At 46.6% G+C, this 27,508-nt stretch overlaps 1 protein-coding gene across 2 annotated transcripts in view; it reads left to right on the top strand.

Annotated features, from left to right (window-relative positions):
• The window catches only part of COG2 (component of oligomeric golgi complex 2), a 236,981-nt gene that overhangs the window by 105,656 nt on the left and 103,817 nt on the right, over positions 1-27,508 (top strand). For both annotated transcript variants that reach the window (XM_044290296.1, XM_044290297.1), the window contains 2 exons: positions 5,892-6,031; positions 11,535-11,596. In XM_044290296.1, the coding sequence (XP_044146231.1) occupies positions 5,892-6,031; positions 11,535-11,596 (202 nt within the window). The remainder of the gene's footprint in view (positions 1-5,891; positions 6,032-11,534; positions 11,597-27,508) is intronic.

Here is a 27,508-nt window from a genome sequence, read left to right as displayed (position 1 = left end):
GTGTTTGATTTTTAAACTGGATTTGAAGCATAGTGCAACCCCTCCTCCTTTGCAGTCTTGTCTCTTGCAGTGTAGCACAGAGTAGTTGGCCAGCCCAGCAGCTTCCAGAGTGGGCCCAGGGTTTTGAGACAGCCATGTCTCAGTTAGAATGGCCAAATCTGAAGTCTCTATTAAATCATGCATAACTGCTGTTTTGTTATTTATTGATCTGGCATTGCAGAGTACTGCTTTAATGTGGCCTTCCTGAGATTTGGAGTCTGTGTTAAGACTCACAGTGCTGGGGCCTGCATTCAGAAGAGTGGCAGCTGTCTCTGTTTGGGAGTTCTGGGTCTTTTCTTGTTAAAATTGTTTCTGATGTTTTTTGGGTGGTAATTTGGGATTGCTTTGTATTCCAATTACGAGATCTTCCTCCCTTCCCCCTTTTACCTCTTTTCTTCTTTCTGAGAGCCCCAAGGGATTTTAGTAGTAGGAACATACCTGTAGGTCATGGACTGAACTGTATTAAGCCACCATGATATACAGATTCATCATGGCAGCAAACTGTCACCATGTCTATGTACATGGAGACAGTGCCAAGTTCCCAGCTGTTATACACAGCCACCAATCTCCGCTAACCGGCCCAGGACCAATGAGGAAGGTGATCGCTCCGATTGGCTTGTCTATACAAATTACTGCAGTATATTGTACAGCCATCAGACCCACTGAATCTTCAAGAACCAAGTGGGTCTAGGTACAAAGTGTTTAAAAAAATAACAAAGAAAATAATAATGAAATAATAATTAAGAAAATAACACACTACACATGTTTGGTATTTCAGGTCCGTAATGATCTGATCTATAATAAGGTCACGTTACTTTTCCTGTGCGGTAAACGCCATTTAAAAAAAAAAAAATTTATTAATAAATGATCAAATTGCAATTTTGCCTACCTCACTTCCCAATTTTTATTTTATAAAAAGTGATCAAAAAGTCATATATACCCTAAAATATTTATTACAAGTAGGTTACACAAAACATAGATATACACATAAACGGTAATTAAATATACTATGTTAAATAAACCCGGGAGGAGTACAGTCATGTGAAAAAATTAGGACACCCTTTGAAAGCATGTGTTTTTTTGTAACATTTTTAATAAAAGGTTATTTCATCTCCGTTTCAACAATACAGAGAGATTAAAGTAATCCAACTAAACAAAGAAAACTGAAGAAAAGTCTTTTCAAGATGTTCTGTAAATGTCATTCTACAAAAATGCCTATTCTAACTGAGGAAAAAGATAGGACACCCTTGCCCCTAATAGCGAGTGTTACCTCCTTTGGCTGAAATAACTGCAGTGAGACGGTTCTTGTAGCCATCTACCAGTCTTCGACATCGGTCTGAGGAAATTTTACCCCACTCCTCAATGCAGAACTTTTTCAGCTGTGAGATGTTTGAGGGGTTTCTTGCACGTACAGCCCTTTTCAAGTCACCCCACAGCATCTCAATGGGATTCAAATCTGGACTTTGACTTGGCCATTCCAGGACTCTCCATTTCTTCTTTTTCAGCCAATCTTTGGTTGATTTACTAGTATGTTTTGGGTCATTGTCATGTTGCATGGTCCAGTTCCGCTTCAGCTTTAATTTTCTAACTGATGGTCTCACATGTTCTTCAAGCACCTTCTGATACACAGTAGAATTCATCGTGGATTCTATGATGGTGAGCTGACCAGGTCCTGCTGCAGCAAAGCAGCCCCAAACCATGACACTTCCACCTCCATGCTTCACAGTTGGTATGAGGTTCTTTTCTTGGAATGCTGTGTTTGGTTTACGCCAAACATGTCCTCTGCTGTTGTGTCCAAATAATTCAATTTTGGACTCATCTGTCCAAAGAACATTATTCCAGAAGTCCTGGTCTTTGTCAACTTTATCTCTGGCAAATGTCAGTCTGGCCTCGATGTTTCTCTTGGAAAGCAAAGGTTTCCTTCTTGCACACCTCCCATGCAAGTTAAACTTGTACAGTCTCTTTCTGATTGTAGAGGCATGTACTTTTACATCAACAGTAGCCAGAGCCTGCTGTAGTTCTCGAGATGACACTTTAGGGTTTTTGGAGACCTCTTTTAGCATCTTGCGGTCTGCTCTTGGGGTGAACTTGCTGGGGCGACCAGTCCTGGGCATGTTGGCCGTTGTTTTGAAAGCCCTCCACTTGTAGACTATCTTCCGGACAGTGGAATGGCTGATTTCAAAATCTTTTGAGATCTTTTTAAATCCCTTCCCAGACTCATAGGCTGCTACAATCTTTTTTCTGAAGTCCTCTGACAGCTCTTTTGCTCTCACCATGGTGCTCACTCTCACTTCAACAGTCAGGAGCACACCAAACTAAATGTCTGAGGTTTAAATAGGGCAAGCCTCATTCAACATGCAGAGTAACGATCTACTAATTATGTGCACCTGGTGTGATATACCTGTGTGAGATCTGAGCCAATTTAAGAGGGAATACATGTGAGGGTGTCCTATCTTTTTCCTCAGTTAGAATAGGCATTTTTGTAGAATGACATTTACAGAAGATCTTGAAAAGACTTTTCTTCAGTTTTCTTTGTTTAGTTGGATTACTTTAATCTCTCTGTATTGTTGAAACGGAGATGAAATAACCTTTTATTAAAAATGTTACAAAAAACCACATGCTTTCAAAGGGTGTCCTAATTTTTTCACATGACTGTAAGTAAAAACCCACTCGGTGTACATGAATACACCAACCAACAAGAATAAACTGTGATTAAAATGAGATTTTTTTATCTGTTGTCTCGTTTTTATGTGTCATTAATTCAATAAAGGATTTATTTTTGATGATATACCCGTTTATTCTGTTTATTCTTGTTGGTTGGTATACCCTAATATATTACCAATCAGTCATCTCATCTCGCAAAAAATCTGCCCCTACGTAAGACAATCGCCCCGAAAAAATAAAAAAGGCTTTCTGAAAACAGACATAAAAACATAATTTCTTTTTTTTCAAATGTTCTTTATTATGTAAAACTGAACTACAATGTAAAAAATACATATTCGGTATCGCCTCGTCTATAACAACCTGCTCTCTAAAAATATCACATGATCTACCCCCTAAGGTGAATGCCGTTAACTGTGTCAAAAAAAGCTATTTTTTTTTAATCACCTTTCATAATGCCAAGCAATCAAAAAGTCCAAAATAGTACCAATCAAACGGTCACCACATCCCACAAGAAACTAGCCCTTATGTACATTAGACAATCTTTCAAAAAAATTACAATTAAAAATATGGCTTTCAGAAAATATAAATCAGTAAAATAAAGGATAACTGTCAAACTTAGACCCTAATTTCAATTTTCATATATGTAGTTACTAATAACATGATATTCCAGAATCAGTTACTATTAGACTGACTTACCCCATATTTAATAAGATTCAGCCCTTAGCAACCAGTCTGCATAAAACTGCAATTTAACTATTCAGTTAAGTTGGCCGCCACTGCCCTCACCCTGAGGCTAATCCCGCCTCACTAGCCAGTAACAATAGCCCCCAAAAAGTGTCAGTAACCAGAGCCCTCCCCCTAAAGGGTTAATCTCCTGCAGCACAAAGGGGTCCTCTTACCACATGTTGCTTTCATTTATACACTGAGCAGATGGCAGATCTCCCTTCCCTGCTCTGCGCTGATTCAACTCTGCATTGTCCCAGTCTGCTGAGTGAGGGAGCGTCTGCCAAGCGCAGGGACAAGGAGAAGTGCAGACAGCCCAGGCACTGTTATCAGCTGCTGGGGAGGACCTGGCTTATTCATTCTGTCATAATAGAAGTCTGTTGGCTGTAAAACGGACCTATCCCATTTCAGTTATGCGTGGGAGGACTCCCCTGCATAACGGAAACTGGACAGATCTGTTTTGCAGCCCATAGACTTCTATTATGACGGAATGGATAATGGAATGCCTCTAAAGGCATTCCGTCAAAGAATTGCGCTATAGTCTGTGGTAATAAAATCCATAACGCAATTCACCTTTTACCACCAAACGAAGTGTGAACGAATTTCAAAATATAAATTGCCCCATTTTACAATCTACACCCTTCAAGTTATTCAAAACTGACTTTACAAACTTTACTAACCCTTTAGGTGTTCCACAAAAATTAAAGGAAAATGGAGATTAAATGGTGATGGGGACGCTTCAAGTTAAAATATACCATCGGATTGGAGAAAACTCTGATCTGATGGTATATTAATAGGGACTCCTGACTTTACATTGAAAGTCAATGGAGACGGATCCGTTTGCAATTGCACCATATTGTGTCGACGTCAAACGGATCCGTCCCCATTGACTTGCATTGTAAGTCAGGACAGATCAGTTTGGCTCCGTACGGCCAGGCGGACACCAAAATGCTGCAAGCTGCATTTGGGTGTCTGGCTCCTGAGCGGAATGGAGGCGGAACAGAGCCATACTGATCCTTATCCATTCAGAATGCATTGGGGATGAACGGATCCGTTTGGACCGCTTGTGAGAGCCTTCAAACGGATCTCTCAAGCGGAAACCCAAACGCAAGTGTGAAAGTAGCCTAAGTAAGTGTTCCAAAGTTATTACCACATAAGTGACACATGTCCGTTTTCCAAAATTTGACCTGATCCTTCAGGTGAAAAATGGGTTGGTACTGAAGGGGTTAAGAAGGACCTGTCATTGGGGGGAAAAAAACACAAAAAAACAAACATAAATTCAGAGTAAGTACATGTTCTTCTAGCCACTTGCCCCTGCGTATAGCACTTTTTTTTATTTTTTTATTATTATTATTATTATTATTTTTTTAATTATCAGCAGCTCTTTAGTTCCTGGAATCTTGCCCCCATAGTATGTTAATAGAGTGTGCCCTGGCTTTGAGACGGCAACCACCTCTTTTTTTAGTAGGCAGTGTGCTGTCCAATGAAGCCCAGCATGGTCATAAGACCAGACGGAGGGAACATGTCATTTTGGGCCTGAGTGGTATCGCAAGTGGACATATGTTTCCACTGGGACCAGCAGTTTGATGTGTGATATCGTCCCACTGACTGGTCTTCTGAAGCTTCTTACGGCAGGTGATGCTGCTGGGCTTCTGCATTGCTTCGAGGCTGTCTGTTCTGGATGCCATCCCAATAGCAGACCACAATCTGTTAGCATACAACATGTGAGATACTATGGGGGCCCCATCTCAGGAATGGCTGGCCTGGTATAGCAAGTAATAAAATTTCTATTCTCCGGGAGCAAGCAGCTGTAATTCCATGACGTGTCCCTTCAAAAAAAATAAAAATGATCCAATGAAGTTACGATATTCACTTGGATAGTTTGGCACTACATGGTGTTGAAGGTGTATAGCAATGTGCATGTCACCTAATGAACTGAGTGCTGGTGGGCACACAAACTCTCCCCACAGCCTGTTCACTGCAGACAGAGACCCTCTGTCTGCATATCAAATTAGCAGTTGCACAAAGGGGAATGCATGGAAGCGAAATCTCAAATGAATATCAGCTGTATGAGGAGATGCAGTGCGCACGTACTGCCTCCCTTCTCTCTTCTAAGATGTTTGCCATAGACAGCAGCAGCTTGCAGGAAAAGAGAAGTGAGACTGTACGTGGACACTGCGCTGGTCGTCTCCTCGGCAGGGGTGCCGTGTGTCAGACCCCCACCGATCTTATATTGATGACCTATCCTGAGGATAGGTCCTCAATAGTAAAAGCCCAAACAACCCTTTTAAGCTAATACACCAACATGACAAGTTCCCTTTAAACATTGATTGTGTATCAATACGGCAACACTGATCGCTGGGTTTCTGTCTTTTAGATTTGATATGCCATAAATTCATGTTAAGGTAAAGCCCCTATAATTGACTATGTGAGTGTGACATAAAACTATTATTGCCTTTTCTCAGAAATACTGTATAAGCATGGATTTCCTACGAAAATTTGAAAGGCAATGTGGTTCACAAGCAAGTGTAAAAAGATTACGTGCTCATCCCTCTTACCACAGCTTTAATAACCGGTGGAATTTGCCTGTCTATTTTCAGATAAGGTAACCATATGCTTGTCCAGAGATTATTTCGGTACACAGATTTCTTGTTAAACAGGAAACGTTAACAGATTTTATAATGTTCATCATGTGACTGTATTGCCACTTTCTGGCTTGGCAGCTTTGTTCCTTGCCTCATTGTAAATCTGCAAGAGTATAGTGCAGCGCAAGTGAAGTGCTGCCGAAAAAGTGTCAATTTTAGAACATGCTTAAAATGAAAATGTACAATTCCCTGGATTCTTTTCAATAATGTGTAAGCTAAAAAGTGGTAAAATACTTCTACCTTTCCTCTGGACGCTGCAGCCGTTAATGATGGCTGGGCTTCTTACGTGTGGAAGAATTTTTATGTAGCTTTAAAAGGGGTTGTGTAACGTCAGCAAATATCATTTATCATGGAGAGAAAGTTAATAGCCACTTACTTATACATTGTGACTGTCCATATTGCCTCCTTTGCTGGCTTGATCACATTATACACGGCTTGTATCCAGGGGTTACAACCACTGCTGCACTTCAAATACAAGATGACTGGAATGGGAGCTGCTGCATATGCGTCTTTATGCCACCAGAGCGGTCCTCACTTTTTATCATAGGGTACAAGCACAGTGGCCATCATTGCTGGATGGCAGGAAGGTTGTGACCCCCTGGTTACATGCAGTGTATGATGCAAATACTAAGTGCCTTGTATTTACTTTGTCTACATGATAAATAACATTTGTAAAATATAAGAAAAAGAACTGGATCGCACATCCTCATTACTATGCTTTTATCTAACTGCTTCTCAGCCTAACAAACATCGCTTCTCAGCGCAATTTATCGTATACCTACCCCTATGCTGCATGCTATACATGAGGCATTAGTATACAATTTGATCAAAAAGCATAGGCCCACTTACTGCGACAAGGTTGCCTCTTCGAATTGGACCCTATTCTAAATTTGGCACAGCACAGCGACCATCGACGCCGCAGCACCACCCCGGCAGGCTGGTGGGTTGGTGGGACCCAGTGCCATGGGTGGCATTGCTAGACAGCAGAGGTGCTGTTTGACTCCTGGGTCCCACCGCCTACTAGGGAAGTGCCACTTTGTCAGGCATTGTGCTGCGCCTTTTTGTCAGAGTAGTTCCCACTCAAAGAGGCGACCTTGGTGTGGTGAGTGGGCTTATGCCTTTTGATCAAAATGTACACTAATGCCTCTTGTACAGCATGTAGTATGGGGGGCTGTACACTTCAATATGGTGCTGAGAAGCGAGCTCAATTAGATCATGGCATATTGTGGCTGTGCGATCCAGTTCTGGTTTTGTCCCCCTGATAAATAGCATTTGCTGAAGTGAGACAACCCTTTGCGCTGCGTGTATTTATTTTTTTATCGTTTGTTTTTCCATCCCTGCATTCCAAGAGATATAATCATTTTATGTTATCATCGTCATAGCTGTATGAGGGCTTGTTTTTTGTGTGACGAGTTGTATTTTTTATTAGCAGCATTTAATTTAACTTATACTGAAACTGTGTGTGTGTGTGTGTGTGTGTGTGTATATGTGTGCAGCTCCTGCAGATTTTTTTTATTTTCCTCCTTTTTCAGATGGGAAACAGTGGACACCTCGCCTCCCTGTTCTCCCGTGGGAGCATGCCAGCGTTGGCCTGCCACGCTGCCTCCTCCCCCACAAGACCAAGTGGACCAGAGCAGCCTCGCTCTCCTTGCATCCCGCCAGCAGAAGGGTCATCCGTCCAAGCCCCCCTTCCAGCATCCTGCCACTACGGTGCCAGTAGCTGAAGGGGTGACCCTGCTGGAAAAGAGGAAGGGTGAAGATGGCGGCAGGAGAAGAGGATGAAGATGAGGTGAGTACACTTGACTAGGTAAATATGTTTAACCCTCTTCTCCCTCCCTCCCTCGTTCATTATGAAGCAGGCCCAGCCTATGCCTCAGGAGTTCAAGACCCTCTCTATGCCTTCCTGGGCTTCTGTGAAAGACCCCCTGTGTCTGGCGCAAATTCTTCCCGCCCTGCTTCCCCCTCCCCCAGACACCTGCTGAGCTCCGATCCTCTAGACAAGAACAGACCCCCTTTCCTTAACCCTTCCTGGCCAGCTTCCTTTTTAGACCAGCACCTGATTACTGGGGTTCTACCTCTCGTACAGTGTGCCATAATATTGCGAAATTTAACCCCTTCCTGCCTTTTGTCATTGAGGCCGGCTTCCTAGTTTAAATTTTTATTTATTTAAATGTGCGTTCATGTGGGTCCCCCTCCTCAGCCCTCATCACCGCAGGACCACCCTGTCCGTTTGGTCCCTTCCTGGGCCGTGGCCTATCTTGGATAAGGAGGACTTAGCATAGTTCCCAATCCGTTCGCAAATCCCGCAGAGGACAGCTGAAGTATTCCCAATCCGTTTGATTGATAATTCTCCACCTGCGCCATATAGTGGAGAACCTCTGGATTTCCCATTCCACCCCCCTGGGTCGTTTGGTTGATAATTCTCCACCTGCGCAATCCAGTAGGGGACCGCTGGCACTACCCAATCCACCCTCCTGGGTCGTTTGACATTTCTCCACCTGCGCAATCCAGTGGAGTCCGCTGGAACCTCCCATCCACCCTCATCTTTGGGATGTGGTGGAACGGGAGCTTCGTGCCCTGGATGTGCATCCCTCAAATCTCCATCAACTGCAAGATGCTATCCTATCAATATGGGCCAACATTTCTAAAGAATGCTATCAGCACCTTGTTGAATCAATGCCAGGTAGGGGTCCTACCCTGGAGCTAGCTTGGCAGTTGCGCCTGTTCAGCGCTCTTCCAGGTAGAGGTTTTAAGGTTAGCACTACTTAACTGGGGCAGTATGGTACATGGCTTCTATGGATAGTCTCTGGCCTCCCCCTTAGTTTTGCGCTGACCGAGCAAGTGCTGGCTACCACTGTGGGAGCAGTATTGTATTTCCACTACATGCTTGGGTTCTTACTGCACAGCTCTTTTGTCAGGCGGTGGACTCTTTTAGCACTGAATTCGGTGGCCTCTACGGGTGACCTCCCTCCTCTGCTGGGGTATGGGGATAGCAATACAGTGTGACTCCCCTTGCCTGGCTTCCTTCTCAGGCGGAGTTTTTTTTTGCACAGCCACTTAATACTTGGCTACTTCTGTATAGCGCCGGTCTCGTAAGTGGAATGGGCTTAGACCTAGCCTATTCTTCTCCTGTCTTTCCTCCTCTGTCTCATGGTTCATAAGCCACCCTGCATGCCTTGGTGGTAGTTCCAACGTTGCTAGCTTCCCTCATCTGCATTTGCACGGGATATTCGTTTGGTGGCTTTCTATTCCAGGCACGATCCGGTCCCAACTGGTGGGCTGTGGCGCCCTTCACATCCCTCCTTCTACAGGGACTCTTCCATTGGTCCGGGTGTGCTAACTGTATATACACGAAAGCTTCCCACCTTTCTCTCCAGAGCCAGAGTTCTGGAAGCATGCGACTTGGATGCCCTTATTCTCCTTGGCGGGAGTAGTCTCCCCCTCCCCCCCCCCCCCTCCCTTTGTGTTTCTTCCCCTCCTTCCCAGGGTTCTACGGAAGATCAAGATGGAGGACATTACGACAAATCCTAGTCGCTCCGAATTGATCCCGTCGCGCATGGTACTCCGACCTCGTTCTCCTTCCTGGAGACGTCCCTTGGTCACTACCACTCAGACGACCTTCTTTCATAGGGTCCGGTCTTACATCAGCATTTCAATGACGGCGTGGCTATTGAGACTGCCATTCTGACGTGGAGAGGGTTTTCGGCGGATGTCTTCTGCGCTATGATTTAGGCCAGGAAGCCTGCCTCGCCCAGGATCTATTATGGGACCTGGAGGTCCTTCCTGGGCTTCTGTTAAAGCTGGGACATCACCTCACTCCGTGTTTTTCTCTTCCCACGGTCCTATCCTTTCTACATTCAGAGTTGGACCTTGGTTTAGCCTTTAGTTCCTTGATGCGTCAGGTGTTGGCGCTTCTGTCCTGGGGCAGTTTTCCAGCGTCCTCTGATGCCCATGGAAACCTTCCTTCAGGGAGTGGCACATACGGTTCCTCTGTACCGTCCTTACTGCCTTAGGATCTGAATATAGTTCTCTCAGCGTTCCAGTCTTCTCCCCTTGAGCCCTTGCAGGAGTTCTCACTCCGCCTCCTGTCCTAGATGGTAGTTTTTCTTGTGGCTATCACATCCATCGGGCGGATGTCTAAAGTTGGGGGTGCGCTCTTGCAAGATCCCCTTCCTGGTTCTTCACAAGGATAAGGCGGTTCGCCAGCCCATTCCTTCTTCTCCCGAAGGTGGTCTTTGACTTCCATATCAATTAAGAAATTGTCCTTCCTTCACTGTCCCTTTCCTTTGCACCCTACAGAAGGGAGTTACATTATGGACGTTGTCAGAACTCTAATCATTATCGGCAGCCTCCAGTCCCTCTCGGCGTATGGGACCCCCTTTTCTCTCCGGAGGGCCCTCGCTAGTGATTAGCGGCCTCCAAGGGGCGATTGCACATTGGCTTTGGTCTGCAAGTGCTGAAGCATACCGCGCTTGGAGCAGGGTTCCGCCCTTAGGTGTCACGGCTCACTCTCCCAAAGTAGTGAGCACTTCTTGGGCTAGGAGGAATCGCGCTTTGGCTGCATAGTTGTATAAGGCGGCTCCCGGTCCTCCTTACACATGTTCACAAGAAATTACCAGGTGCATACTTATGCATTGGCGGTCGCTGCGCGGGCCGCGTGGTCTTGCAGGAGAAAGTTCTTAGATGCCTACAGGGACGCTTGCTTCCATGGGTCTGTGGCTTTTTCCCTCCCTGTGGACTGCTTTTAGACGTCCCACGTTTCCTGGGTCCCCCAATGAATATGGGTGAGAAAAGGAGATTTTTGTTTAACTTACCAGTAAAATCTCTTTCTCGCTGTTCATTGGGGGGACAGCACCCACCCAGTATTGTTGTCTGGCCACAGTTGTAGCTGTTGCTGGTTTGAACTCCGTTGGGTCCTTTGACATGGTTGGTTTTCCACGCGTTTTTCTTTGGTTCGCTTGCTTCTCCTACTGCTTGTACACAAACTGAAGCTCTCTCTCCAGGCTGGAGGGGGTATAGCTGCCAGCCTTTACTAGTGTCAACGCCTCCTAGAGGACATAGCTATACCCACGGTTCCTGTGTCCCCCAATGAAAACCCCCAAAATTATTTTACTGGTAAGTTATACAAAAATCTCCTTTTATGCCGCATGGTGAATGGTATACATTTGCACTTATTGCGGAATTGCTGTCTTTATTCCCACATGTTCTCACGTTCTGTGAGCTCTAAAATAGTGCCATTGAAAAATACAACTCATCCTGTAAAAAATAATATACCTTCAGGCAGCTACAGTAAATCAATGGAAAATTACAAATATTGTTCTCTGAATGTGGTGAAGCTTTAAATCTGATTTTGGAGCTTTAACGATATATCTTTGTCATACACATGTACAGTATTTCTGTAAGATAAACCCTCCTAGAGCAATTGGAAGGTGTTTTAAAGATAATTTTGTTTTCCTCTTTTAGGTTTAAAGAAATAGCCGGAAGCTTAGAATCTGCTTTAGTTTATCACCTAGAGGAAGCTTCAGGTATATATCATATCACATTTTAGTTGGTATTTCTATAAATGCTGGAACAGTCTATCTCATCTCAAAATCTGGCTAAATAATTTACAGGGGTTATCCGAGACAAAAAAATGTCCCCCATATGCCCAGATCACTCACACTGACTATATTTACCTGGCTCTTCGCTCCCTGCGCCACTCCTTGTCCCCACAATGCCGCAGCTGCTTCTTCCGGTGTGCGGATGAGAACATCCAGTGTTGGGGGGGGGGGGGGGGGGGACAGACAATGCAAGGCAGTGATTGGGACGAGCCACCCTAGCATCGCAGGTAACTTTATGTAGGCTTGTCCCCATCCCCGCCTGCCATTGGCTGCTCCCCCTCCAACAGCTGCGGCAGTGCGGGGAACAGGAGCGGCGCGGGGACCCAGGTAAGTATATTCAGTGTGAGGGGCCAAGCATATTGGGGACATTTATTAGTTTCAGATTTATTAGTCTCAAATAACAGGATTCAAAATACTTGCATATTTGATGCATTTTGTGACCCTTTGTAAGTTTGTAGGAGATAATGGAGATGTTCACCATACTGTGTAGCACAGAAATGTATGTTTGCATTAACCTGTGTTTAAAGGGGTTTTGTCACTTCAAGTTGCATTTATCATGTAGAGAAAGTTACAGTAAGGGTCCATTCACATGTTCGCAAATGGGTACGCATCCGTTCCGCAATATCGGGAACGGGTGCGGACCCATTCATTCTCTATGGGGCCGGAAGAGATTCCCCCGGTCCGCGGCTCCGCAAAAAAATAAAACCTGTCCTATTCTTGTCCGCAATTGCGGACAAAAATGGGTATTTCTATTAGGGTGGCGGTCAGGCGTATTGTGGATCCGCAATACACTACGGAAGTGTGAATGGACCCTAATACAAGCCACTTACTAATTTTTGTTATTGTCCATATTGCTTCCTTTGCTGTCTGGATTCATTTTGTCATCAAATTATACACTGCTCATTTCCATGGTTATGACCACCCTGCAATCCATCAGCACACTAAAGGAAAGAAATGTTGGTCTCTCTGGTGACCGGGACCGTGGGAGCTCATATAGGCTGGTGCTTTTTCCTATTATGCGCAAGCACAGCCATCGCTGATGGATTTGCAGGGTGGTTGTAACTAAAGATGAGCGAATCGAAGTTGACAAAGTGGAATCCGAATTTCAGGAAAAATTCGATTCGCACTGAATTTTAATTTCCTGACTCTTCGTGGTAACAAATCGCATTTAAAATGGCTGCTGCACATGTTAGGACATGGAGGAAAGAACTCTAGGAACGAGGAATCACCCACAATGCCATGCATGCAGCCAATCAGCAGCCAGACAGCCCTGTGATGTCACAGCCCTATAAATAGCCTCAGCCATCTTGGATTAAGCCATTTTCTAGTGTACTTAGTGCAGGGAGAGATACTAGCAGGCGCTAGGGACAGTGCTAGGACTTGAAAACTTATTTTTTGCTGAATATAAGTTCAGGGAAAGATTATAAGTGTAGGGAAAGGATATGGAGGAATTATTCCACACGATAAAAAGAGAACGGGGTCCAATAGGGGAGTGTACAGTCTAGGTGATAGGAACAATCCTATTACACCTTGCTGCACTCACTGGGGATCCAAATTGCCATTATACTGCTGGTTTCAGGTTTGCAATAGAGCATACCTCTGTAATTCCAGCAAACCTTTCTTGTTATTGGGGTGCAAGTGCTGTGTGATACAGCCATTAAGGCCCCTTTTACACGAGCAAGTTTTCCGCCTTGGGTGCAATGCGTGGCGTGAATGCATTGCACCCGCACTGAATCCTGACCCATTCATTTCAATGGGTCTGTGTACATGAGTGTTGTTTTTCATGCATCACTTGTGCTTTGCATGAAAAACGCAGCATGTTCTATATTCTGCGTTTTTTCACGCAGTCCTGCCCCCATAGAATTAAATAGGGCTTCAGTGAAAAACGCATTGCATCCGGAAGAAAGTGTGGATGCAATGCGTTTTTCACTCATGGTTGCTAAGAGATGTTTGTAAACCTTTGTTTTTTTTTATCACGCGCATGAAAAACGCATCAAAACGCATTGCACTCGCGTGGAAAAAACTTAACAACTGAATGCAGTCGCAGACAAAACTGACTGAACTTGCTTGCAAAATGGTGCGATTTTCAATGAACGCACCCGGACCTAATCCATCACGCTCGTGTGAAAGAGGCCTTAACAGGGTGTATTACTAGGAAATATTCCTACGTCTTATTAACCCTTGTGCGGTGAAGTTTTAGAGGAAAATAATAAGGGCTTATTTGCCTTCAGCGGTGCAGTTATATATTCTGAAACCTTTTTGGGGTGTATTAGTGGAAAAAAAATAAGGCCATATTTGCCGTTCAGAGGTGCAGCTATATGTTCTAAAGCCTTTTTTTGCGTGTATTATTGTATAAAAAGGCTTATTAGCCGTGTGGTGAAGTGAGCAAATTGCAGCCTTTTTTGACGTATATTAGTGGGGGGGAAAATGTGTTATTCGCCGTTCAGTGGTGCAGTTATGTTCTAAAGCCTTTTTTGGGGTGTATTAGTGGGGAAAAGATGATAATTACTCCTACCGGTAATTGGATTTTCCGTATAGCCTCCACAACGGCACTTCAGCAGGAGGGTACCCCGCCCCCAGGGACAGGAAACGACGTAGAAAGCAGAAGTTTAAATGCCTCCTCCCCATTACCTTCTCCAGTAAATACCAAAGGAACCAGGATGATGCTGAAGAAGTAACCTTGTATTTGTTGGCAGATATAAATCAAGTTATACTAGACAAAAAAAAAAAAAAGTTAAGACATTAATGGGTGGGAAAAAACCCAGTGCCGTTGTGGAGGCTATACGGAAAATCCAATTACCGGTAAGAGTAATTATCATCTTTTCCGTACGCCTCCCACAACGACACTTCAGCAGGAGGAATAACAAAGGAATCCATTAGGGGGGGACTGCCGCTGACAGGACTTTACGTCCGAACGACAAATCCGAATTGGACTGAACGTCCAACCTATAGTGGTTAAAGCGGCCTGGCAGATCTGTGACAAGGAGGCGGAAGCAGATTCTGCCCAGGAGGTGGAGACTGCCCTGGTTGAATGGGCTTTTAGACCCCCCGGAGGAGTAAGACCTTTAACTGTATAGGCCATTGCAATGGTCATTCTTATCCAGCGGGCTATAGTAATTTTTGAACCTGCCTGCCCCCTATTTTGGCCTGCATACTGGACCAGAAGACGGTCGGACTTTCGCAGTCCCTTGGTGGCTTCCAGATAGCCAAGAATACATCTACGTACATCTAGATGGTGGAAACGTTCTTCCCTCGGAGACTTCGCCCCTGCGCAGAAGGAAGATAAGGAAATCTCCTGTTGGCAGTGGAATTTAGAGAAGACCTTTGGTAAGAAGGAGGGTTCATGTCTCAAAACAATCCTATCGTCAAGGATGGTTAGATATGGAGGTCTGCGTGATAGAGCGTGGATCTCCCCCACTCTCCTGGCTGAAGTGATAGCTATGAGAAAAGCGGATTTAAAGGACAGCAACCTGAGGGGGATTGACTCAAGAGGTTCAAAGGGATGGTCCATAAGGACGGAAAGGACCAAATTAAGGTCCCAAGGCGGAACCGTAGATCTAATAACTGGGTGAAGTCTGCTGGCTCCCTTTATGAACCTCTTGACCACATCCAAATCCACCAATCTCATATCCAAGAAGGCACTAAGGGCTGAAATCTGGACTTTAATTGTACTGACACGAAGACCTTTTCCTAGCCCTTTCTGAAGGAAGTCCAGGATTACCCTCATATCTGGGGATTCCAGGATTCCTTGGCAAATGAAAGGAAGGCTTTCCAAGTTCTCCAGTAGATGTTGGAAGTTACTTGCTTCCTGCTAGAGAGCAATGTAGAAATAACTGTATCCGAGAAGCCCTTGGACTTCAAAATGGAGCGCTCAAATTCCAAGCTGTCAATTTTAGTTGACTGATTGCTGGATGCCAGGCTGGGCCCTGATGGAGAAGGTCCAGAGACTGAGGAAGGGTCCAGAAGTCCCCCTTGGAGAGGTTCAGAAGGAGGGAGAACCAAGGCCTTTTGGGCCATTATGGAGCCACTAGGATGACATGGGCTCGTTCCTCTATTATCTTTGCCAGAACCTTTGGTATAAGCTGGAAAGGAGGGAACGCATATAGCAGACCCAAAGGCCATGGACCTGCTAAGGCATCCACTCTCACCGGGTGGTCCTTTGCCGAGAGGGAATAGAAAAGGTCCACCTGTTTGTTCTTCTGGGAAGCAAAGAGGTCTATACTTGGGACTCCCCATCTGCTGCAGATGTTCTGGAACACTGCTTTTTTGAGGCTCCACTCCCCTGGCCAAATTCTCTTCCTGCTCAGGAAGTATGCTAGCGTGTTCTCGCCCCCCTTTAGATGGTCCGCGGTTATGGACTGGATGTTTGACTCTGCCCAAGAAAAGATCTGGGATGCTATCCGACAAAGGGAACTGCTTCTTGTGCCCCCCTGCTTGTTGAGATATACCACCGTGGTGGAATTGTCGGAGAGGATTTTTACATTTTTTCCTCGGATAACTGAAGCCAGGGCTTTTAGGGCCAGAAACACAGTCAGAAGCTCTTTGGCGTTCGAAGAAAGGGGAAGGGTCTCTGCATTCCAGGACCCCTGTAACAACTGACCCTGACAATGGGCTCCCCAGCCTCCCCCGCTTGCGTCTGTTGTTACCACTATTTGATTGGAGAGCCTCCAAGGGACCCCCTTGACTAGGTTTCTCTCGTTCAGCCACCACTGTAAGGAGAGTCTGACTCCTGGAGGTAAGGTAACTCTTTTTTCCAGGGAGAAGACGCTCTTGTTCCACTGTTTTAGCAGGAATTCCTGAAGTGGTCTTCCGTGAGCCTGGGCCCATTTCACCGCAGGAATCGTCGATGTCATGAGTCCCAGAATTTTCATAATCCTTCGGAACGTGACCTTTGTCTGGTTTAAAAAGACAGAAATCCTTAACCTGATGTCCCTTAACCTGATCTTTTGTTCTGGAAGAAAGGAGGTAATTTGGGTAGAATCCAGAAGAATACCTAGAAAGATCATCTTTCGGCTGGGTGATAGATTTGATTTTTCTAGATTTAGTTTCCAACCTAGGGATGTTAAGATCTCCAGGACGAACCTCACCTGTGACTGCAGTTGAGTCTGGGAGGCTGCTGTAATGAGAAAATCATCCAAATAGGGTATGAAGTTTATCCCCTTCTGGTGAAAAAAAGCCGAGATTTCTGCAATTATCTTTGTGAACACTCTGGGTGCAGAGGCCAGGCCAAAGGGTAACACCTGAAACTTGAGATGGAGAAGACTCTCCCCCTTAAAAATTGTGAAACGCAGATATTTTTGATGTTTCTGATGGATCGGAACATGGTAATATGCGTCCGCCAGGTCGAGTGTTACCATGGAGCAGCCCTGAGTCAAAAGGTTCACTGTAGATTTTACTGTCTCCATTTTGAACCTCTTGTATTTTATGTACTTGTTGAGGCACTTTAGATTGATAATTGCTCTGAAAGAGCCATTGGTTTTTTTTACAAGAAAAATTGGGGAGTAGAAACCCCTTCCTTCTTGGTCTGCTGGAACTGGAACCACTGCTCTTTTTTCTAACAAAAGGGAAATTTGAGACTCTAGAAGATTGTGATCTGATTTCAATCTTTTGTTCGAAACAAATCTGTCTGGGGGGAGAGTGCAAAATTCCAGCTGGTATCGCTGACGAATTGCGTCTAGGACCCAGGCTGAATTTGAGATTTTTTTTCCCAAGCCGGGGCAAACCCTTTCAATCTCCCACCCACCGGGCTCCTGGCGACATTGGGAGGACTGTTTTGTAGACTTATCTTTACCAAAGAGGAAATTTCTACCTCTCCCCTTTGAGGACTGCCAAGAACTAGAGGGATCCTTTTTCCTACGGTCCTGTCTACCCTTTCTTTGGGAGCGAAAGGAACGACGCTGTTGGAAGAACCTGGACTCTGGTGGAAACCCCTTTTTTCTATCAGAGGCCTTTTCTAGAATGTCATCTAAGACCGAACCGAAAAGACGATCTCCTTCGCAATCGATACTGCAGAGTTTATATTTTGAAGCAGTATCACCTGACCAAGAGCGTAACCAGACAGACTTTACCAGGTCGGCAGAAGCGTCTGCCAGGAAATTAGAGTCCTGTTTCAAAATCGGCAAGGAGGCCAGGAGATCCTCTCTGGGGGTGTCAGAGACCAGGTGTTCCTCCAGCTGAGAGAGCCAGAGAGAAAGATCTAGCAGTATAGGTAGCAGCTATGCTAGGTCTCAACATGGCGGTATTGGATTCCCAAGCTTTTTTAAGTACGGACTCACATTTCTTATCCATAGCATCCTTTAATAAGCCGACGTCTTCAAAAGGTAAGGCTGCCTTTTTAGAAATTCGTGCAACAAGGGCGTCAACCTTTGGTGTTTTATCCCAAAGAGCCGAATCTTCCTCGCTAAAGGGATATTTTCTTTTAAAGACTTTTGAAGTACCAGCCCTTTTCTCTGGGTCCTTCCATTCATCCCGTATAAGCTTTCGGATCCTGTCATGGATCGGGAACACTCTCCTCTTCCTATCACCCAGCCCTTTGAAGATCTGATCCTGGACCGACTGTGACTGTCTAGATTCTTCAATATTTAGAGTTAATCTTATTGCTTTCAAGAGGGCGTCAGTGTCCTCTACTGAGCATAACGGCCCACTGACCTCTTCATCAGAGGAGGATCCCGAGTCAGACGACCATTATCGTCGTCCTCCATATCCCATTCTATCTGGGGCTCCGTGACCATTTTAGAAGGTTTTTGGGAAAGGAACGCCATTTTTGCTTCCACTGCTGAGCTCACTTCTTCTCTTATAATGGAATGTAAATTCTCCACAAGAGAAGGGGAATCTTCAACCATTATTTTGTCTGTACATCTTTGGCACATAGGTTTTTTACTATGTACTGCCAGATGCTTTTTGCAAATAGCACATTTTCTTTTCTGTGCAGATTCCCCACTCCTTCCTGATTCTCTATTCTGAAAGAACAAAGAAAAGAGCAGGGGCTCCTTTATTATAGGGGAAGGAGTGGGGCAACTGTCACCAGGAACAACCCACAGGTGATGGTGTAAAATCACTCCGGAGGAGGAGGCTTACCGGACTGGGGGCCTTAGGGGCATCAGAAGGCTTCTCCTGCTGCAGAGACATGCCGAGGGATCCACTGCTGCTCTGCTGGAGACACTGAGCGGCGTTTTCCAGCTTCCAGACGCCAATTTTAATAATTTCCTGGTCACCTGACCTGCCGGCGCGTCACATGGCCCAGCCGGGGTCACGTGACCGGATCTCGGCCCAGAGATCCCACGCGCCTTCTGGCCCTGCAAGCGGCTTCTTCCTGAGCCGGTGCACCGTCCGGGGCTGCCTAAAGTAAGGACTTATGCCGGAAGCCAGCGGTGGGATCCATATCTCGCCCCCAGCGTCCGCCGCTCTGCCACAGCCCTCCTGCAAAGCAGGGAATACTCACCGCAGGCTGGGCGCATGGAACTTCGGCAGGAGGGAGCCTGCCTGCTTTCCACTCATCCCAAGGGACAGGAAACGACTGGAGAAGGTAATGGGGAGGAGGCATTTAAACTTCTGCTTTCTACGTCGTTTCCTGTCCCTGGGGGTGGGGTACCCTCCTGCTCAAGTGGCGTTGTGGGAGGCGTACGGAAAAAGGGGGTTTAAAGGGAACCTGTCACCGGGATTATGGGTTGCGAGATGGCCGCTAGCACATCCGCAATACCCAGTCCCCATAGCTCTCTGTGCTTTTATTGTGTAATAAAAATGATTTGATACATATGCAAATTAACATAAGAGTCATATCTTGTGTGACCAGAGAAGAGTCATATTTTCAAGCTCTGACTCATCTCAGGTTAATTTGCATATGTATCAAATATTTTTTTTTACACAATAAAAGCACAGAGAGGTATGGGGACTGGTTATTGCAGATTTGCTAGCGGCTATCTAGCAACCCATGTCCTCAGCTCTATACCCAAAATCCCGGTGACAGGTTCTCTTTAAAAATGGCTTATTAGCCGTTTGTGGTGAAATGAGAAATTACAGCCTTTTTTGGGGTGTATTTTATTTATTTGATCTAACAGTATGTCAGACAGAGAAATGACAGGCCCTGCACAGGGGAGGGGCAGAGGCCGAAATGTTTCTGGCACAGGTGGCAGCAGGGGTCACTTTGAGAGGCCTGAGCTCCCAGTGTCATCTAGCCGTCGTGTCTTGACCAGCAACCCAGCGGTTCTTGAATGGTTGACTCGGTCATCCACTTCGTCCCAAGTGACATCAGACATCCCCAGCCAAGAGTCAGTGGGTTCGTCAGACACAACCCTTAGTTGGCATGGCCCGGGAGCAGACCCTGTGCCCTCACCTGTCCTCAATCTGCCTCTCTCCTTTTCTGTTTCCTCAGCCAGAGAAGTATTATATGCTGTGGGCTCAGCTCCACTATACAGCGAGGATGAGTTGCTAGGAGACATCTGCCGCTTCCTCCGGTAGGCAGGCAAGTAGTGATGAGAAGAGTGGTATGGGAGCTGGTGTTGCGAGGGTTCAGGCTGCTGGCTCAGAGACTGTTGAGGAGGACATCAGCAAGTGCAGACAGTACTTGATGTTGTAGCCGATCGCAATTGGGAGCCGGGTGACTAAGGGGCTTCATCATCAGGAGAAGAGGGTGGCAGCTTGCGCGTGAGGCAGCGGCGGAGCCAGCAAGTCGGTAGAGTGGTTGGGAGCCAAACATGCCTGGTGTGGACTACCTGCTTCACAGGCGCCTACCTGCCCAGAAAGTAGTGGTGCAGGGGTTCCCGGAGGCAGCGCCGGTAGCAGTCAGCCAGTGAGCCAGTGTGGAGTGTTGGGGGTAAAATCGCCTACTCGGCGGTGTGGAAGTTTTTTGTTAAGCCGCCGGAAGAGGTGAACATGGCCATTTGCCGACTCTGTGGGCAGAAGGTGAAGCGTGGCCATGGTGCCAATGTTGGCACCACGGCCCTGCATCAGCATATGCAGCGTCACCAAAAAGTGGCCTGGGAGAACCGTGGCTCCAATGTGGTCGTCCAGACTGCTGCAGCAAACCGCTGCATCACCCACTGGCACGCATACGATTTCAGGCAGTTTAGGCTCCACCACCTCAGCTGAAGGGAGCAGTCTGTCCTTCCCATCATCAAGTTCTGATGCTCCTTGCCCTCCTACTCCTGGTCAGTCATTCCGTCAGCAATCGATCACTGAAGTGATTGCCAAGAGACAACAGTATCCGTGCACTCATCCAACGGCACAGAATCTGAGAACTTGCCTGTCCACTCAAAATGTGGAGAGACTGACCTTTTGTCAATATGAATCAGGCGTGGATCAGCCAGGATTTTTCCCCACCGATGTCTGATGCATTAGATTAGATCATCCATGCTGCCTCACCCAAACCTTGACAAGAGACCAGTTTCTTTTGGCTACCTGCCTCAGCTACTATTCTAAAGCTGCCACCCGCCTAATGCCACACATCTGATGCCAAGTGCTCCTTCTTAAACCTACTATCGTCAGCGGGTACTGTTATTGCCACCCACCTCCCCACTGGGTCACTGGTCTCCTCATGCTGCTGCCATCACCTCCACACTCTGTCATTGTGCTACTCTGTGGCCTCCTCCATGCTGCTGCTGCCACCTCCACACTATGAAAAAGATCCGGCTGGTACAGTTGGGCTCATAAGAACATTTATGAACCCAAAAAAGAAGCGACAACCCCTGTAGTGAATCGTAGATGTTAAAGTAGTGACGCGTGAATAGGTACAGTACTGGAAAACCAAAGTATGAGTGGAAATAAACTTGAGTGGAAGATATCCTTAAAGTAGGCTTAGTCAATGTAATATAATATGGTATGAATGCCTTAAAATCGGCACAAATAAATATAATTTAGTATGAGATAAAAGGGGGGGTCACCCCAAATATTATAGCTGGTAAGCAAGAAAGACTAAGACTAGACCAGAAGGTTTGAGCCTTGCGGGTGGCTAGTGGTAATTAAAGATTTAAACATATCTCTTTAAAAAGATCTTTTTTTTTAAATATCTTTAAAAATGTAGATGTTTACTCACTTCACTGGGGGGTGGTTTGCCGGATAAGCTCAAGACACCAGCAGAACCTATATATCCCCCTGGCCGGAATTGCATGTAGAGCGATAGGTATTGATGGCAGTTCAATCACAGGACGCTTTAGGTCAATTCCTTTATTGTAGAATTCGGCTCAACCTGTTTCGGGGTAAAAGAGTACAGAGCCCTTAGGAGCAATATATGACGAAGAACACACATGTCTAGATAGTTAGAGATAGCTAGATATCTATCTCTCTCTCCGAGTCAGATCCGGAGTTGCGTGTGTTCTGGTGCGAACTTCCGGTTTTCGCGGGCACTTCTGGTTTATGAGTTCCACCCTGGAACGCAATGCGTATTTCTGGTTCCGCAATGCGTTCCAGCATGGAGTGCAGCCCACGCTTCCGGTTTCTCATATCAACTGCATGGATAACAAAATGGAGATGTTGAATATTATTGAAATTTAATATTGTTTCCCAGAAATCATTAGATCGGTGGTAAGGGGAATTTATTAGGCTAAAATATATTCGCTAATCTCCATTATGTTATCCATGCTTTTGATGTGAGAAACTGGGAGCTGGTGTAATGACCGGCGTCACGCAAAGGGAGGGTAAAGGGAAGGCCCTGCCCAAGGGAGAGGGAAAGGTGGTGACCCCTGACTCACCTTGCGGCTGGCACCTGACTGCCCTGACGTCCCTAGACGGGTTCCTCACCCGTACGCCGATCACGTGGCTAAACCCTGGCTTTCCCTAAGATGAGCCCTATGTAGTGAACGGGGCGGTGGGATCACTAGTCCGCACCACTGACACTAAGAGGAAAACACCAAGGAGAGGACAGACAATACAGACAAACATATAATCCCAGGTGGGCAACAACAGCAGACCACTAAGGCCCAACAGGGATCCGGAGGGTAACGTTCTGGAACAACAACCAGGGAACGCAGCAACACAGCTCCAGTGGGTCAGTATAGAAGTCCAGGCAGGAAGCTCTATATCTGGCAACCAGAGAAGTGGGAGAGGGGAATATAAGGAGGTTAGGAGTGCTGGACAAGGAACAGCTGAGGAGAAGGAGCTACGGATCCCTGAGTGAGCCAAAAAGGGTTGCAAAGCAAACCCAGAAAGCTACCATAAAGAAACAGCCCTATCTTTCTACATAGAGCGTGCAGCCACCCGCTGCGACTTCCTGACCCCGGGTATAACGGAGTCAGGCGTGGTTCTTGACATCCTCGTGACAGCGTGGGCTGCACTCCACGCTGGAACACAGGTAGAACCGGAAACGCGCATTGTGTTCCAGGGTGGAACGCATAAACTGGAAGTTCGCGCCAGAACATGCGCAACTCTGTACAGCAACAGGCTCACGTTTTTCAAATCACCATGTCGTTGCCTTTTGCATTTTCAGGCTTGCGTTCATTAGTTCCCATATCTGTTGCCTGTTACACTTCAGCTTCATGTTTTAATTACCATGTCCGTCGGCTGTTGCGTTTCAGGTTTACATTCATTAATTCCCATATCTGTTGCCAGTTACGTTTCAGGTTTACGTTTATTAATCACCATGTATGTTGCCGTTACTCTTCAGGCTTACGTTATTAACTACCATATCTGTTGCCTGTTACGCTTCAGGCTTACGTTCAGCAATTACTATGTCTGTTGGCTGTTACGTTTCAGGCTTACGTTTATTAATCAACATGTATGTTGCCTGTTACGCCTCAGGCTTACGTTTATTGAGTGCTACATTTATTGCCTGTTACGCTTCAGGCTTACATTTACTGTTTACCATGTCTATTGCCTGTTAATTATACAGACTTCTGATGGCTGAATCGGCAAATACCAGATTTGGAGCAAGTCTCCATGTCTACTCTCCAGCTATCACTGACTCAACTTCATTCAATGATGAATAACATTGCCTCCTCAGTAACGAACGTGCAGACCAGGCTCCTGGCTCTAGAATCCTACCAAGGGTCGGCAGCTACCCAGTCTGCACCACCCGTGCCAGTAGCCTCCACTTCAGGGCCCTTTCCCCCAGGTAGGGTCCTAAGCATGTCCGAAGTAGCTCCCTCGCATTTCATCCCTAGCAATATAAAAAAAACATCCTAGAGGGAAAAGACGTCAACCTAGCATCCATCCTGATGGCCACGCACGACAGAGTAAAACGATTGCGTGCGGCGACGTGTCCATCGTCCTCAAGGCCAGGGATCCCCGCCTAAACAAAAAGCGGTCCATCACAGAGTTTGTCCTGGCGTTCAGTCTGTTCAGGGATGTCCTTTGCTCAGTCCACCCTGAGAGGCGGGAGGAGTTGGACACCTATCTTTACCGGGTCACGGACTTGGGCCATAAGTACGGTGGGCATGCTTTCTACGACTACCAACGCTCGTTTTCGTCAAAGCTGCCGCCGCTCTGGCCCATTTCCAGCACGTCACAAATTGGGCTTCCATGAACATGAAACTTTTTTGCCGGCACTTCGCAGGGCTCAAGGCCCCGGCGTGTGCCTCCTGCCAGTCAATTGCCCACTCCTCAGATTGGTGCCCCAATGTAGGATCCTCCATGTCCCAGGGCAGAGCTCTTCCCAGTAGCTCCAGGCCCCAACAAAGGTCTGGCCCAACCACGGACAAATTGGAGCGTCCCATAGTTTTTTGGGGTAACAGCCAGGTCTGCAACAATTTCAACCAGAACGCCTGTTACTATAATAAATGTAGGGCCCGCCATGTATGTTTCAGGGCATATCCCCAAATGGCTTGTCCTCAAAGATCCTCCAGACCATCATGACTAACCGGGGGCAATGTGGACTTACTGGCAGACCTTCTGCATGGCCACCACAATCTGCAGTTTGTCCAATTTTTGGTTTCTGGGTTCACCTCAGGCTTTCACACGGGCCTAGTAGCTCTTCCCCAGTCCACTTGGGAGGGTCCCAACCTCTTGTCAGCAGCCAGGGATTCCAAGTCAGTGGGGACATTAATCAAGTCGGAATTAGAGAAGGGGTTCCTCATCGGTCCTTTTTCCGTTGTCCCCTTCGACCATTGGAGAATCAACCCCATAGGCATCATGTCGAAAGAATTTACCAATAAAAAACGTTTGATTTATGACCTTTCTGCACCTCATGGCTCTTGTATACCCAGCTTAAATTCCTTAGTTCCCTCTGAGGAGTTTTCCATGCGCTACTCCTCAATAGACGAGGCCATTCAGCTCATCCTCCAGGTAGGCAGAGGGGCATGGTTGGCCAAGGCGGACATCGCCGACGCTTTTAAGCTGCTGCCCATTCAGCCGCAGCTTTGGAAGTTCTATGGCATCAAGTGGCAAGACCAATACTTTTTTGCGAATCGCCTGACTTTCGGGTCTAAGAGCAGCCCCTCGCTTTTTGACCAGTTTGCGCAGGCTTTGCACTGCTGGATCTTGGTCAACCACTGTGACTGTCCGCTGGTCATCCATTACCTGTATGATTTCCTTTTGATAGAAATGCCAGACTGTAAGCCAAGCAAGCTCCAGGCTCTTCAACTTCCCCTCAAAAATAGAAGGCCCCGCGACTGTAATTACCTTCCTGGGCATAGTCTTGGACACAGTTAAAATGGAGGCCAGGTTACCAACAGAGAAGCTCATGAAAATCAGGGAGGCCAGCTCCAAGTCAGTGGGCAGCAGGACCTGTGCCAAAGTAGAGTTGCAGTCCCTGCTAGGCATGCAAAATTTCGCCACTAGAGTGATGCCCCAAGGTAGAGCCTTCATGTCCAGGCTCCTGCAGTTACTCCCCTCGGCTCCTGAGCAAGACAACCTCATTCGTTTAGATGCCCAAGCCATGGCCGACCTGGCCATGTGGGGGGACTTTCTGGCCGAATGGACCTAGGTCTCCCTGTTCATTCCGCAACTGGGGCCCGCTTCCACTTTGATTTTCTCGGACGCCGCCTGGGGGTTTCGCAGCAATCTGCGGGAATCACTGGTTTACGGGCGCCTGGCCATTAGAGATTTCATCAGTTAAAGTCGCTTTAAAATATTCTCCATTGTTGGAATTCTACCCGATTTGTGGCGGCTGCCCAAGTCTGGGGCAGGCAATGGGCCAATTCTTCCGTGGCTTTCATCACCGACAACCAGACAGTGGTAGAAATTATCGCTAGGGGCAGATCCCAGTCGCCAGAGGCTGGTTTGGCTCTCCCTGCAGTATAATTTCCAATTTTCATGCAGGCCCATTAAGGGCATTCGTAACGTCGCCGTAGACGCATTATCATGTTTTAATTTCGATGCTTTTTTCCAGATCATGCCGGAGGCAGAACGCGTAGGGCTCCCTCCTCCGGTTTATCAAACACTAATAATGGATTAAAATCATTAATTTCTTCAGCCAAGTTTTTGATGCAGAAGTCTCTGTCTGTTAACATGGCCAGGAATTATAAAACCGCTTGGAACATGTTTAACAGGTTAACACTCCTTCATCCAAGAGAGGATACCGACATGACCACATAGTCTGCATCCCAGCCTTCATAGCGTACTGTCATACTGACCTTAAACTGTCCTACAACACTATCAAGTTCTATTTGGCTGGGGTCCAGCATTTTTCTATGTTGGAGGATCCAGAAAGTTGGTCGGTTTTCTTGTCCCAGGCAATTAAAGCGACACTCAGAGGCGTTCAGAAGAGTAGCGAAGGGGCTGTTCCGAGCAGACAGCCGGTGTCAGGGGAACTCTTCAGGAAGCTTTCCACCTCCCTAGATGGTCTTCCTTTTGGGCTCCATTCCAGCGCAGTCATCAAAGCGGCCATGTACCTTAGCTTCTATGGGTTCTTAAGACCCGGCGAATTCACCAGCATTTCTGCCAAGGCAAAGGGCTTAACCAGGGGTCAGCTGGTATGGCGTAGCGACCATTTTTCCCTATACCTTCTGGCGTCCAAGACCTCTCAGGTAGGGCCACCAGTGGAGCTGAAGTACTTTCAGACCTTCAACGCATGGTGCCCAGTTCAAGTTCTTAGGAACTTGCTGTCAGTTTTGGGAGACTACGCCCCGGACTGTCCTTTGCTCCCGTTTAAGGTCAGGGCCATCACGCCTTCTCAGTTCATCGCACATATTCGTACCTTGGCATCTGGTTTGGGCTTCGACCCCAAGGCATTTTCAGGGCACTCCTTCCGCATTGGGGCGGCTTCAAAGCATAATGTCCCCGGCCAGGTTATTCGTAAAATGGGCCGCTGGCACTCCTCGTGCTTTGCGCGTCATATCCCGAATCCCCAGGCCGAGATAGCCAAGGCTTTTCACAGTTTGGCTTTATGATTCGGTACGGGTTCAATAAAGTTACTCTCTACTCTGTTTGTTTTTTTGCCCCCTTATAGGCCTACCTACGGCATGGCTAAGGGCACCCCGCCAGCCATTTAGTTAGGTCAGCAAGCCGTTAGTCAGGTCCCGGTTCTTCACTGTACTAGTTCTTCCGTAGCCATGACCACAAATGGGTAAGGCTGACAAGTCAGCCTGCATTTGTGGGAGGGGCGCAGGCACCTGTAAAACGGGGACACGCCCTCACCTGCTTGCATGCGTTATGGTGCCCCACCCTCCCTCCCCCTTTCTTTCCATATTCCTCAGGGTATGCCCCCTTATAGGCCTACCCACGGCATGGCTAAGGGCACCCCGCCAGCCATTTAGTTAGGTCAGCAAGCCGTTAGTCAGGTCCCCGTTTTTCACTGTACTAGTTCTTCCGTAGCCATGACCACACATATATATATATATATATATATATATATATATATATATATATATATATATATATATATATTCATGAAAAATCAACGCAGCAAGTGTTGCATTGATTTTTCATGAATATACAAGCCTGTCAAAGGCGAGACGCTTGCATCGGATA

Source organism: Bufo gargarizans, chromosome 4, assembly GCF_014858855.1.
Source record: "Bufo gargarizans isolate SCDJY-AF-19 chromosome 4, ASM1485885v1, whole genome shotgun sequence".
In the NCBI taxonomy this organism is placed as follows: domain Eukaryota; kingdom Metazoa; phylum Chordata; class Amphibia; order Anura; family Bufonidae; genus Bufo; species Bufo gargarizans.
The sequence above is the reverse complement of the archived record's forward strand: the minus strand, read 5'-3'. Positions and strand labels throughout refer to the sequence as shown.